General features: G+C 36.2%; 1 protein-coding gene across 2 annotated transcripts; it reads left to right on the top strand.

The window, feature by feature from the left end:
• Positions 1 to 536: 536 nt before the first annotated feature.
• On the top strand, positions 537 to 10,386 carry LOC148863927 (ubiquitin-conjugating enzyme E2 variant 1A-like). Of its 2 annotated transcripts, XM_088974555.1 has the most exons (6): positions 569 to 777; positions 1,449 to 1,522; positions 8,749 to 8,888; positions 9,189 to 9,314; positions 9,389 to 9,515; positions 10,000 to 10,386. In XM_088974555.1, exons 3-6 carry the CDS (start codon positions 8,826 to 8,828, stop codon positions 10,056 to 10,058), a joined length of 375 nt encoding a protein of 124 aa, XP_088830681.1. In that variant the 5' UTR covers positions 569 to 777; positions 1,449 to 1,522; positions 8,749 to 8,825; the 3' UTR covers positions 10,059 to 10,386. The 2 variants fall into 2 exon arrangements, with proteins under 2 accessions (XP_088830680.1, XP_088830681.1); XM_088974554.1 differs by lacking the exon at positions 1,449 to 1,522 and having other exon boundaries at positions 537 to 777.
• Positions 10,387 to 15,006: the final 4,620 nt, after the last annotated feature.

The following is a 15,006-nucleotide window of genomic DNA, read 5'->3' as shown; positions in this document are numbered from 1 at the left end:
GAGCCCAAGCCTAATCCAAATTATGATGAGTTAAACTTGGATTGGGCCTGCCTCAGGTTGGGCCAAGCCTGAACCCAAGATATACACCATCTTCAGCTCAACCCAACTTGTTTGAACTGCATTCGTATTGAAAAGACATGATACTTGAAAAACTTATAACCAATCAACCGGTATCATAAAAATGATATTCAATCACTGATATTCATCTAAATTCACTATAGGCCTCTAATTGGTCAAAGCTCTTTCAGTATCATGCCTTTCCACTATGATACATATTAGAATTGGGTAGGTTAGCGTTGGATTGAGTTAGGTTGAATTGATTAGAATTGAGCTTTTACCAGAAGGCCTCAATCCAAGCTCAACTAAAGTTTGATGTCAAGGTTCAGGACCAAGCCCAGTATAGAGCCTCGAAATCGAGCCCAACCCATGTAAAATGCTTTGAAATCAGTGGATTGGAACGAGGTTGGGTTGGGCCGGCCCAAGGTGCAGCCCTAGATTCCTGGAGTGTAAATTGACGGAACGTCTTTTTTTATCCAGACTATAAAAGCGTATTTCTTTTCAGACTTGTGAATAGTAGTTAGGCTGAGAGCCTTTTTATATTCCATCCTCTCGATAATCAGCCACAGCCAAACTCCCCCAGCTCCTCCCTCTCTCTGTCTCTCTCCCTCCCCAGTTCCGTAATCTGCAACCCTCTCTTTCTCTCGTACTGGAGGGGGAAACCGAGCTGCATCTGTGTCTGTATAGCAACAATGGGTTCAGAAGGATCGAGGGTTATAGGTGAATTTTGAAACTCAGATTTTTTCCACATCTTTCGTCATCTCTTTCTTTTTTCTTTTTTTCTTTTATGCTTTTAGACTTGATTCACTGCGTTTGTTATGGCTTGATTTAGTTAGTAGTAAATTTCAAGGAATTTTTCTTATTCGTTGATGCCGATGCTTTTTCTAGATGTTTTTGCTCTTACATGTCATTTTTTCTGCTACTTGGCTTTTAGGGTTCTCGAAATTAGGAACTATATTATGGATGGAATTTGGTATCGTTAGGATTCTTTATAGTTCTTAATTTGGTGTATGGAATTTGGAACGATTAGCTAATTACAGCAAGATAGGAACACCCTTTAGTTATTAAATGTAATTTGGGTAGTCGTCTGTTGTTAATTTGTGAAGTTGAGCAAAAGGATCTGGGTTTTTACTCTACTCAGTTTCAAGTCTTATGAACGAACAAGAAGAATGACTGAATTTTAACTTTTAAGGCAACAAATTTCGATTTTCATTAACTGGTATAGAAGTTGAGCATTGTGAATAATCTTCATAGTTGCACGTCAAAATCTGTCGTGTTTGAGGTGTTCATTGTCAGAAAATCATGTATAATTTGTGAATGTTACATTGTTACGTATCTATGCAAGAATGCTTAAAAACATCTTGCCATTCAAAACGTCATGGTAAATGCAGGTTATGGGTTCTAAAACGGTTAAAGAGGCTGACACTGATATGGGTAAAACTACTGAGGAAATATTTGAGCACTCGTAAGTTGTTGATTATGTATAACATCATTTGTGTAGCCAAGTCCATATAGTTTGGATGGTATTCTGTTGAGTGGAGATGAGTTACCTGTCTGTATACATTTAGTATGTTATAATATATCTTCATATATCTTATGTATTATCTTGGTTCCTAATGTTTTCATGGAAAGAGTATCTTATATGTAACTGAATCCTTAGATGATCTTTTGCCACATCATGTCACTTTGACAAAGTTTTTACTATATTTTTCAGATTTTTATATGAACTTTCCCTATAGAAAATGTATAAAAAAGGATAGCCCAGTTAGTGCACAAGGCTCCTGCTAATACAGGGTCTCAGGAGGGACAGATGTATGTAGCCTTACCCCTGTCGATACACAAGGTTCAAAATTTCAACACAATATGCCTGAGACACAGGCATATCATATCATTGGCCGACCAAAGTTCCTTTTTTAAGGATTTTCCACAAATTAGATTTTTAAGTGTTAAATACCCTTAAAACTGATATCCCTCAATCCCTGTGAAAATATCAGAGTAAAAAAGAATTAAAAAAACATTGTCTTGCAGCATTGAAACACCCAATATGCATACTCATGCATATCAGGTGTATCGATGCTTTGAACCTTGCAGACCCTCTTCCCCACACCAAATGTATCTTTTACCAAATGTATCTTTTATCAGATGTAATCCATTTTAACTTTTCACTTGTTATCAAATGTTGAGTAATTAGTTAGCTTCTTTGGGAAGATAATTCCCTATTTCTTATTTGTAGGCTTTCTTTTCTTGTTGGAATGTAGTTGCTCACTGCGTAATAGATTTACTATGTTAAATTCTTACCTGGATGGGCATGTACTTTACATACATATCATACAATTGACTTTTTGCGTTTTTTTATAAGAAAAAATTTTGCAAAATTTTGAATGATGTTCTATCAAGAAAGCATATAGAACATATTATATAAAAGTATAAATTTCAAAATGTAGAAGATTGAGTAGTGGAAAGCATAAAAGTTTGTTATTTTCTAATTTCAGCATTGTTGCCAACAAAAATCTCTCAACCAAGACCCCATTTGGCTTTTCATGACACTGACCACCTCAAAAGCCAAAACCTATTACTGAAGAACCATGGGAAAATGCAAAATAGGGATTGGGGTGAATCTATGTCACTTGAAATGTCTTCCTCACGAATCCCGGAAAATCATATTTTTGAACAATGCACTATCAAAATTAGGGCTGCAAGTCGGGCCAGGTTAGGTCGGGTTGAGGCCAACACTAGCCCAACCCTAAGTTCTAAACCCCCAACCCTAACCCTAACTAAGTTCCTTCAACCTTAACTCAACCCAACCCAACCCAACCCAAAGTCAATTTTGGGTTGGTTTGGGCCCAACCGAACCTTCTTCCCATCCCTTAAAACTTCATAGAATTTCTAGATTTTAGATCTTAACTTTCACTATATATATTAATCCTATATTTCATTAGTATTTATTTGTTGATGTTTTTTTTTCTTTTGGTACAAAATTCAGAAAAACAAGTGTTAGAAATGACTATAGTTTATTATGAGTTGTGACTTACGATAGATCTTTTATGGGCGACAAACAACAGAGAGGAGATGGAGAATAAATTTTTCAAACAACATTAAATAATGTTATTAAGGTTTTAGTCTTTTTGATTCAGATTAATTGAAGTGATTATCTTAAAAGAAATACATGATACTATGTGATGGGGGCTATACAAATATCATGCATCTAAACAAATCAATGTATGTTATATATTACATATAACATATATTTATATATGACATGAACTATAGAGTCGGGTTTGGGTTGGGCCAGGTTGCCTAAGGTGTCAACCCTAACCCAACCCGAAGTAAAGTCAGGTTCATGAATTTCAACCCTAACCCAACCGGAAGTAAAGTCGGGTTCATGAATTTCAACCCTAACCCGAGCATCAACCCAACCCAATTTTTTCGGGTTGGGTTCAGGCCAACTCGGCCCAAGTTGCAGCCTTAAAGAAAATTTCATGGGACCATGATGTTCTATGCTCCCATTTTCTACAATAGCTACTTTCTCACTTCCTTAGTATTGTCTCAAACAAAGATGTGTTTTTTCCCCTTCAAAAGTCAAAATAAAGTCAAAGATATGCTTATAAATGATAGTAGCCACATAAGAGAAGATGAGGACTGAGGAGGACCCTCAATGGATTGCACTTGTTTAACAAAATGTTGATAGTAGTGAATGTTAAATTTTGAAAGAACTTGGAGAGAATGAGCAAGGAATTCAGAATCAGAGAAGACATGGTTTTTGTTTTGTGGGTTGTTTAAAAATGTTTTTATATTAAAATAGACAAAAGATGCTTATTTAATTATTCAGATGTAGTATATAGGAAAGAGTCGATCATTATGTCCCAAATCCACATAACCCAGCTAGGCTTTGAAATTCCCAGGCCCGAACAACCAAGTATCTTTTAGGCCCAGCCTAGGCCTACATTAAGCCTGCACATAATGTGGGCCAGGCCTAGGCCAAGCAACCTTATGCCCTCTCAGCTTGGCCTGTCTCAAAAGTTGCGGTATATATGTACATAAGTATATTCCATATATAAATATGACACGCACATATACCATATATCAATGTCATATATCGATGTTTTAAACTGTGGAGGTGTGACGCGAGGTGTGATGTGTAGTTCAAAACGCAAGAGGTGTAAACCTCCTGAACACAAGGAGGTCTAAGCCTCCTTAAGAGGAGGGGGATTAGGAGGAGGAAGGAGAGGAGGAGGAAGAGGAAGGGGGATCTCAGTTTTTCTTTATTTTTAATAAAAATCTTTTATATTAATTAAGAAGAATAAAGATGTTTAACGTTAGCTTGGTGACTAGTGTTTACAAAATTTTGGTGAAGGTCTTATCCCTGAGGATCAAAGTGGTACTCCCCTCTCTAATTAGTCAATCACAAGGTGCTTTTGTACAAGGCAGACAAATAGTAGATCAGATTTTGATAGCTAATGAATGTGTGGAGGAGATGAAGAGATTAGGTAAAAAAGGCTTTGTCTGCAAATTGGATCTTGTAAAAGCCTACGATTTGGTGTACTGTAGTTTCCTCTTAGTGGTGCTAAGTGTGGGTGTGGGGAAAGATGGTGCAAGTAAGTGGATTAAGGGTTGTCTACTTCTTGCCATTATTCTGTCATTGTCAATGGAGTAGCTAAGGACTTCTTCCCAGCTTGTAGGGGCCTAAGACAACATGATCCACTCTCCCCCTTTCTATTCACTCTTGTTGCTGATGTGTTAAGTAGATTGATTTCAAAAGCAGATAGGGAGGTGATAGTGAGTGGATGGAGAATAGGAAGAAATAGCGTGTTTGTGACTCACCTTCAGTTTGCAAATGATAGTTTATTCTTTTGTGAAGGAAGTGATTTGAGGAAGGTTGGGAACCTTAAGAACTTAATAATTTTTTTTTTTGAAAAGGCCTCAAATCTGAAAATCAACTTTGAAAAAAGTTGTGTGGTTGGAGTCAATATGGAAGCTATTGCAGGTTGCTTAGAGTGCTCCACCTCGTCTTGGCCCTTAACTTATTTAGGTCTTCCCCTAGGAGCTAACCCAGAGGAGAGCCGCTTTTGGAAACCTGTTGTGGAAAAGTTTGGAAAGAAGTTGGCAAGTTGGAAAAAGAATTATATCTCTATGGGGGGTAGAGTGATTTTGATCAAATCCATACTTGCTAATTTGTCGGTTTACTTTTTGTTTGTCTTTAAGATTCCTACTAGGGAAGATAAGAAGATAGAGAAGATGATGAGGGACTTCTTATGGGAGTTGGGGCAAGAGAAGAAGGATCATTTAATTAGGAGGGAGATAGTTAGTCGAAGTAAGGAGGAAGGAGGATTAGGATTAGGGAATCTTACTCATAAGAATGTAGCTCTTCTAGGTAAGTGGTTGTGGAGATGGCCTTTAGAGAGGGAGAGGTTATGTCATGCAGTGGTGGCAAGTATCCATTGCTTTTTCTTAAATAGTTGGGATGTAGGGGTATCCAGACACAAATTTAAAAATTTAGGGAACATAACTTTTAAAGACTCAAAGGACAAATGACCAAGGTGCTTATGCCACAACTACACTTGACTTTTTGTAGACTGACTCATAAGACTCACGGGAATTGTTGCTGTAGGACCAGCTTTATTTTCCAAAATGTAGAGGTCATCAACCATATCTCCTTTACCAATCGTCTTCCCCAAGGCTAAATCCTGGAAAACACAAGAACGAGGAAATAAGTTGTACAACAATATAAGGATTGAGTAATACTACTTCTGGACAACAAATTAATAGGAAGTTTGGGAACATGAAGAGCATGGGTAAAGCAAGGCCATTAGGAAGGGATATAGATCCTTGACCAGCAATAGTGGATAGAAGAAACCTATCAGCAAGTCTCACTTTATCCCTCCCAAAGAGAAGAGTGTAGGTCTGAAATAAAGTTGACTTACCAGTCATATGGTTTGATGCCTCTAAGTCAATGATCCGAGGTGACTCAGGAGCAGAGGTATACACATGAAATGCAGAAGCACCTTTACTAGATGTAGAAGCAAACGAAGTAGAAGGGGTAGGAGTTGACCTATCCATCTGTCCAAGAGTCCTACCATACAGTTCCAAATGATCTTTGAAGGAGTTAATGATGTCTTCCTTGGGACCATAACCACTAGGATGCTCTTGGGAAATTCCAGTAGTCAGATTATTTGATTGGTAATCTTGTGCAGCCAGATTTGTAGAAGTAAATTTCTTCTGAGAAGGCTTCTTTTAAGTGTCTTGATTCTTGGTTGCCCACTTGGGCTTCCCCACTAACTCCCAAGTGTGTCTAGACTTTTGGCAGTGAGTGCACCACCGCTTGTTCTTGTCATCATTTTTCCTTGATTCTCCCTTTTTCATTCCAATTGTCCCCTCTTGCAGCCAGGGCAATAGGATGCTCCCCCTCAGAAACATTCATTAGATTTTTTTTTGCTCTCTTTGGATTGAACTAAGGCATATACCTCCTGAATTGAAGGAAGTTCCCTACTTCCTAAAATCTGTACCCGAAGAGGTTCATAAACAGGATTCAGCCCTAACAAGAAAGCAAACACTCGTTGTTGGGAGACAAGTTTTTTTGTATGCTTTTGCATCCTCATCATTCTTCCACTCAATAGTCTGATAATAGTCCAACTCCTTCCATACAAAGGTAAAGGCTGAATAGTATGTAGATAGGCTATAGTCTCCTTGCTTACAAGTAGATGATTTTGCTTGGAGCTGGTAAATCTTGGCAAAATGCTTCTGTTCAAAGTAGGTTGCCTTGGCTTGTTCCCAAATCTCATAAGTTGTATCAACCCATATGAAGTTTTTCTTTACACGAGGCAGCATGGAACCTAACATCCATGACATAACCATGCTGTTCTCTTGATCCCATCTATCATGTTCAGTTGTACCAGATTTTGGTTCTTTAATCTTTCCACTTTTGTAACCAGCTTTCCCCCTAGCTGTGATACAAAGTTTGATGCCTTTGGACCATTCCAGATAATTTAAGCCACCAAAGGGGGGTAATAGACATAGAGAAATTCATGCTGTCCATTCCCCCATTAAGGTTTCCTTGATGGGAAATATTTCTAGAGGTTGCTGAATCCTCAGTAGCCATTTTCCCAATGTTTTACTGCTGATTTTCCAAGAAAAAAAAAGGACTGAGACAGAAGTTCTGTACTTCTACAGCACTGTTATCGGTACAAAAGGAAGGCAAACCAACCACCCGACCAGAGAGTAGCACACTAACCAAGGAGAACAGCAATACCTCCACCACCTGTAGCTTAAGAAGGCTCCGAAACAGGTTCAGCCAGACTGTAGGTCAGTAAACCCAGCTTATATGAAAAGGAGACAACCAGCTCCTACAACCCCAAACTATGACATTCACAGTAGTCATACACTTAAATATGAATGTAACAGTACATACCTGGAGTACAGTAGTAATTCCACAACCTACAGTCCATAAAAAGTAAACCCTAGAAATACTGCTTACTGCATTCGGCTGCCACTACAAACCTCTTCTTGGTGCAACGACCAAGAGAGAAGAAAAAAAAATGAAGACTGAAGGGCTAGGTCAGTCTGATGGAGTCTTCTCTTCCTCTTCCAATCAAAGAACAAAGTTTCAGATGGAAAACACAATCTGAGAAGGTTGTGCCCAGATCAGTGCTCTGATACCATGTAGTCCAGCAAAGGTAAAAGGAATAGAAGGAAAGAGAGAAGAAGAAGAAGAAGAAGAAGAAGAGGAAGATAAGAAGTTCTATTCAGAAGTAGAAAGTTGGTGGCACCTAAGTTTGTATTTATACTTGGGGCGACAGCTTATAACAAAATAAAGGAGGAATTACCAGAAATACCCCTACGCTAGTACATAGCATGTTACAACAGTATTTAGTGGCTTTGAATGATAATTGAGGGTTGGGCAAGCTCTATGGAGCTGGTGGTTGTAGTTCTTCAATGAGCTTCTTTAATTTAATAAAATGTTCTATTATTGATAAAAAAAAGTAATACTATTAGTGTTAAAAATAACATGTACCTTCGTAAAATAAGAACTACTAAAGTGAAAGTGGTGCTAAATAAGATGATGAAGGGAAAGGCGTTAGGACCTGTGGAAGTGTGGAAAGGTATAGATGTAGGCATATTATGACTAACTAATTTGTTTAATAAAATATTGAAAGAAAAGAAGATGCCTGAAGAATGGAGAAAGATAGTAGAATGCCTATATTTAAAAACAATGGTGATATGCAAAGTTATAATAATTATCTGGGAATCATACTCATAAACTACACTGTAATTTTGGGAGAGAATGATTGAGCAAAGATTTCAACATGAAACAAGTATGTCTAAGAACCAATTTGGGTTTATGCCAGGGATACCAAGCATGAAAACTATCTTTTTCAACGATTGGTAGAAATTTTAGGGAGAAAAAATAGATCAATGATGTGTATCTGACAAGAGGTCTCTGATATGTATCCTGTTTGTGTCCCTTATTGTATCAAGGGATAATAGGTGATAAGAAGTCTCTAATATGTATCTGATACATGTGTATGCTTCCTTTATAGTTTCAATAAGAATATTAGGATTGAACTCCAGTTCTTCATGAACACCTTGTGTCTGATCTAGATGTGGAGTTCTAAGACTAATCCGAAAAAAATTCTATTTTAGTAGGTCAGTATGCAAATTTGAAACCTTTACTTTTTTTTATTGGTTGATTTGCAGTTCCTAGAAACTTCAGATTGTTGGAAGAACTTGAGAGAGGGGAAAAGGGAATTGGAGATGGAACTGTCAGCTACGGAATGGATGATGCCGATGACATATACATGCATTCATGGACTGGGACCATCATTGGTCCTCCCAACGTATGTTTTCTTTCATTCAATGCAGCACTGGGCCTTTGTAGCATGTACAACACAAGTTATGGAATTTTGCTTGATCATTTAACCCACTTCAATTTTTTGATGCTTTTGCTATTACTAGAAAAATATACCATAGCTTGGTTAGGGCAAGAAAGAATTAGGTTAGCTGATCAAAAAAGGGAAAGAATTGAACTATCTTAAGCTATCCTAGATTTAGGTCTTTTTATTAATAAAAATTTCTGTCTTTCCTGCGAGAATGGTATACAAGAACTCATGTTCTTTGCATTTCTTGCTGCTTGGCAGACTGTTCATGAGGGGCGCATCTACCAGTTGAAACTTTTCTGTGATAAAGATTATCCAGATAATCCACCAACTGTAAGGTTTCAAACACGAATAAACATGATCTGTGTGAACCAAGAGACTGGAATGGTAGGTATTGGCTACCTAAAGATGTTTATTTTACACAGTTTCTGTTGTGAGCTTATATATGATAAATGCACCAGGTTGAACCTAGTCAGTTCCCAATGCTGGCTGATTGGCAGAGGGAGTACACTATGGAGGATATATTGACCCAATTGAAGAAAGAAATGATGTCTCCTCAAAACCGGAAGTTAGCTCAGCCTCCAGAAGGTGGGTGCATCTGCTTTGACTTTTCTAGCATATGACCCCCCCACCCCCAAATGAGATACTTCCAAATTTTCTCTCATTTTTAAGTCATAGTCAAGTGAAGTTTCTTTCTGAATTTATATTTGCCTCTTGTTACTCTTTAATCTTTAATTGATGGACCATGCCAAGGGTGAAATTTTGCCTGATGGTCACATCTGATTGGACCCTACAGGGTCTCATCACTGGGGAAATTCTGAAGTGGGTGACATGATACAAACCAAAACCAAAAGTAGGCAATTAATCAGATGGTTGGAGTCATCTGATTAGTGTGAAGCTTGGGTTGCGAGCCATCTATTTGTTGGTAACAACCAATTAATAAATGATGATGATGAACCGATCCGAGGATGTTATTGAAGATTATCTTATTTAGTATAGGAATTAGTGAAACGTACTTCTATATATTCTGGCATTTTGTGAATGAAGATCTATTATTGGGATATGTTTGCAGGAAACGAAGAGCAAAGGGTGGATCAAAAGGGGATTGTACTGAAGTGTTGTATTCTCTGAATGGGTTGAGATGAATGAACATACTAGTGTATATAAATATATATGTATCCATGTAGATGGCCCCGTTTTCTTCAATTTGTATGAAACGGCCAAAGTAGTCAAGAACCAGTGGTGAATTAGTGTTCCTCTTTTAAATGTCAGGTAGTATTCTAGTAGAGTTTCTGGTGTTGTTTCATGATTCAATAAGCTTCACTACTGGCAACACAAATAAATCCACTGTCGGATTTGTGGAAAGAGAGAAAAGCATAATCATGTGGTAACGATACTTGGAGGGTCGCTATGTAATTAATTAGTTATCTAGAATTGAAAACCCTATAGGTTTCATGCATTATCTCCCCTTATAGTTTGAGATGGATTTTCTGAAAGCAAAAATTGTGCAAATAACTTGAGAGCATGACATCTAATTGCATATTGAAAATATTTTCCGTATTCATGTGTTGAATTCGTATGGAGATATTTCTGTTGCAAGGTTCAAAATACTGATACGCCGGTAGTGGTGTATTGGTAGCTTTTTTGTAGTTTTTTTTTGTTTTTTGAATTTGGTTCAGAGGAGTTGGTTTAAGGTTTCTCCATTCTCTGAACCATTCGATACCCCGAAATACCCCCTGTAGGGGTGTATTGGGAAACCCCTGATACGATATGAATCGATCAATACAGCATGATATGTATCTATATTTTGAACCTTGTTTTGTTGTACAGTTTTGGATTTCAAGAGATTTCGGTCTTAATCACTTGGACATACATTTTCATTTCCAATTATTGTGCAAGGTTCAAGTATGATGCTATCGACATGTGATTTCTTTGATTTCCATGCAACTGCAGTTTGGATGTCGAAAAACTGTGTTTTATTTGTTTGCTTTGAAAATGTAATACGAGATACCGTATATTCATTATAAATGACTGAAGGTCTCAAGCCTTGAAAATGTCAAAACTCTTCAGGTTATGCTTATGAGTTATGAAGGACCTGAAAATTGATGCCATATGGTATATATGGTACGCACCATATGTATCGAATTACTTTGGGTAAAATGGTTTTAGCCACTCATGCATTGCTTGAAGACCTATAGCCACCCATGTGTTGCTGTTACATTCTTAGAACTGTGTGAGTGCTATTTGTAGATGTGAACCCCAACCTGATTGACAACGAATTCATTTTGCAAATCTAAAACAAAATGAATGGTTCCTTCGTAGATTATGAAAATTAGTAATACAGAGTGACATGCCACCATTTCTGCTTTCATCGCCATTACCTATAATGTTGAAATTTCAATATAAACATGAATGATCGGTCCTACGCATGCATTTCTAGTAGACCAGTAGGCCAAAACTGGTTGCATGATCATACAGTCTTCTGATCAGGTTAAGAATATTCTGTTGATCAACCAAAAGCAAGCAACTAATTAGATTGGTGGAAGTCTTATTAGTTCTGACTTTTGGATTGTTGCAAACTACTTAATGCATTGTTATCAGGCATGAACTGGGCCAAACGGTTGATCAAGTCTGCCAAAACTGATTAAATGGTAATAACTGATCATGGCAATGTTTGGTATTGTAGCCGTTTATCGTTTTGTATATGGTTTATCTTGAAAAATGAGAAAAGTAATTGATAAACATTTCTTTTTGTTGTTGTTTGACAGCTAAGTGTCATTAGGTGCCACCAAGTTGGAACAGTAAATAAGTGTTAAGAGAAACATTAAAATAAAACCTCTCCCATTGATTGGTTCTCACACAAACTAAGACAAATTTTTATTTAATAAATGTTTTACCAAATAGACGATAACATTACCAAACAGCATGCAAAAACTAAAACAAAGAACAAAAACGCCATGTATATCTGCACTGGGAAGTTAATACAGTGACCAATTAAGGGGATGTTTAACAACTTGGTTTTGTTTTTAAAAACAAAAACAACAGCCATGTCAATAAAATTATATTAATTCTACTGAAGTAGAAGTTGCTTTTATTTTCAAAAATAAATCTGTCCAATACCCCCTTAAAATAATGGATATCTCATACCTGGACATAAGAATTTACACTTCACAAGGCAACAAAGACCAAAGGGTATGCAAATTTCCAAATCAGCAATGAGACAAGTTTCTTGAAACAGATTAGGGTTGTGGATAGAGATTAGAGGTTACGTGTGGTCTCTTTCAGATGTTTATTTCTAAACAGATTCTACTATTTTTTTTTTTCGTGCACCACAACCCATCCTTTTTGAAGAATCAATTTGGTCATGAATCGCTATCTTACCCCAATAGGCTTTGTGCATCGTTTGTACGGCTTTAATTTTTTATCTGTAAGTGCAATTCCTTGTTACAAACGGCAACTACCAGTCTTATATAATTAGGTCAAGTAGTTTTATATGATTGGTGACAGTATAGCCCAACATGTGCTATCAATGGGCCAAATCTCAACTTAATAACTAGGGTGTAAATGGATATAATTCCAATAGGATCAGACAATATTCAAATTCGAATCCAATTAAAAAATTTGATATCCGAATTCGATTCGATATCTGATGAATATTAAAAATTAATATTCGAATTCGAATTTGATTAATTAATTATTTTAGATAATTAATAAATATATAAAATAAATATTTTATTGATATAAAGTTTATAAATATATAAATTATTTATATAATTTAATTATTATATATAAATTATATAAAATATTTTATATATTATATATAAGAACTTAATAATCGATTGAATTCGGATATTTATCGAAACGAATCAAGTCATATCCAAATTTAAATCCGATTAACTATTTGGTAAGAATAGGATATTCGAATTATCCGAATTCGATTCGATTATGTCAAATATCAAACTCGAAATCGAAATTTCGAATATCATTGACACCCATATTAATAACTCTTGGCCAATGTGCCCAAAATCAATCAGTTTTAAGGAAGATTATTATATTTTTGAATTTTCTTTTAGGTCAACAATTACAAGGGAAGAGAAATCAGCTACGTCAGTTGGAGTATCCCTCCCCTAAAACCATGAAATCAGGACCTTCGATGCATTGCTGTGGCCCCACCTTGCATCACTCAATTCAATTCAAAGTGGAACTACAACAATAAATTAAGACTGTGTTTGATTGCAATGCAAATAAATTTATACTGATGCAAAACCATGGCAGTGCAAATGATTCGAGTGTAAATTTTAACCTATTTCTATTTCAAACTTCAGCTTATTTTGTTTGATTATAGTACAAATGAAGTAAATTAAGACATGAAGCAGAAAAAAGTAAAATCCAAAACAAAATTAAATAAGAATTTGCATTTTTTTACATTTGCACTGTCATGCATTTGTATTATGCAAATAAATTTGCACTGCAACCAAATACAGCCTAAGGGCTGTAAAAAGTTTAAAATTTCATATCTTTGCATCAGGCATATTGTATCATATCTTTTGATGTTTGATACATCTGTTTCAAGTATTTTTGAGAATTCTTTTTTCTTGATTAAATAATATATATAATTATACTTGAAACTGAAATTAAAAAAAAAATGCATCACTTAAAGTACCGACACAAAAAACTATATCAATACTTTGAACTTTCGCTCTCCTGTAATTCATGGTTTTAGTTTTAGGCTATTGCAATGGGGATAACTTTGATGGTCGGGGGCCAATAGCATAAGCTGTTGAGAGCGTTTTTGGGTTAGGTATGTTCACCTATTCATGCCCATGTCTTTCTTTTTTATTAAAATAAAATTGGGGGCAATTACTAATTTACCCACTCTCATGGTAATGTGGTATTCCCAAAATCACTCTCAACAGCATAGGCTATTGGCCCCCAACAGCCAAAGTTTTTCCATTGCTGCAATGAGCATAATGGATTTTTGAGCTTAACAAAGTGGGGTAAAAAGGGAAAATCTATGATACCTGAAAGACATGGTACCGGAAGAGTTTTGAGTAATTAGAGCACCCCTTGAATTTTGATTAATCTATGATACCTGTTGATTGGATAATCGGCTGTAAGCTTTTGGGTATCATATTTTTCTGATATTATAGTCAAACCTGCCCCACCCCCACCCCCACCTAAGGGTGTCAATGGACTGATTTTGGATTGGAGCCCGTCCAGTCCAAAATCAATTTAGATGGACCAACAAGACATATTTGGATCAATCTGATCCAAAATATTTGTGAGATTGGATTGGACCTGGTTCGTCTGTGATAAATTTATATTGGATTGGGTTGGATTAAGCCAATATCTAGTCCATTGATATAAGATAAGAATACATGTGTCAATGGACTGGATTTGAGTTGAAACCAATCTAAATCAAAATGAATTTGAACAGATTGGATGGTCCAGACATTGAATTGGACCAGACCAAATTAGTCAAAAAACATTCATTGGATTGGACCAGACCAAATTAGTCAAAAACATTCATTGGATTGGATTGGACTTGATCTATTTATAATGGACTTACATTGGACTGGATTGGATTGGACCAAATCTGGTCCAATTGACACTCCTACAAAAAAAAAAAAAAATCAAGCATTTATTATAATGCGAGTCATGGGTCCACCCCTAGTGTGTTTTTCTGTTAAAGGGATGTTTTTTGAACGTGTCAAAGTAGAGGGGTGTTTAATTGTTAGAATTTTGAGTGGAAGTTTAAGCAACTTGCCCAAAAAGGAAATGAATGTAGTGTTAGGGCTTGTTTTCTGTTAAAGGGATGTTTTTTAATGTAGTGTTAGGGCTTGTTTTGTACACGTGTTCCATTTAGTGTCTTAAATCCCAATCTGTACAATGATTTAGGGCTTGTTTTGTATCGATGATGTTTTAATTAGAAAATGATTTGTACACATTTTTGTTTGAAAATCGGAAGGAAGAAATATACTTTAAACGTTTTATAACAACTCAATGCCTTTCATTAAAGTCGTGTTTGAATGCAGTAGAAAAATCCATTATGTAAAAGTTAGTTGATGGAAAAATCCAT

The sequence above is a fragment of the Nelumbo lutea genome, chromosome 3, assembly GCF_056320005.1.
Source record: "Nelumbo lutea isolate HS-2025 chromosome 3, American lotus-T2T, whole genome shotgun sequence".
NCBI lineage: Eukaryota > Viridiplantae > Streptophyta > Magnoliopsida > Proteales > Nelumbonaceae > Nelumbo > Nelumbo lutea.
Note: the sequence above shows the minus strand (reverse complement) of the source record. Positions and strands in the feature narration are given on the sequence as shown.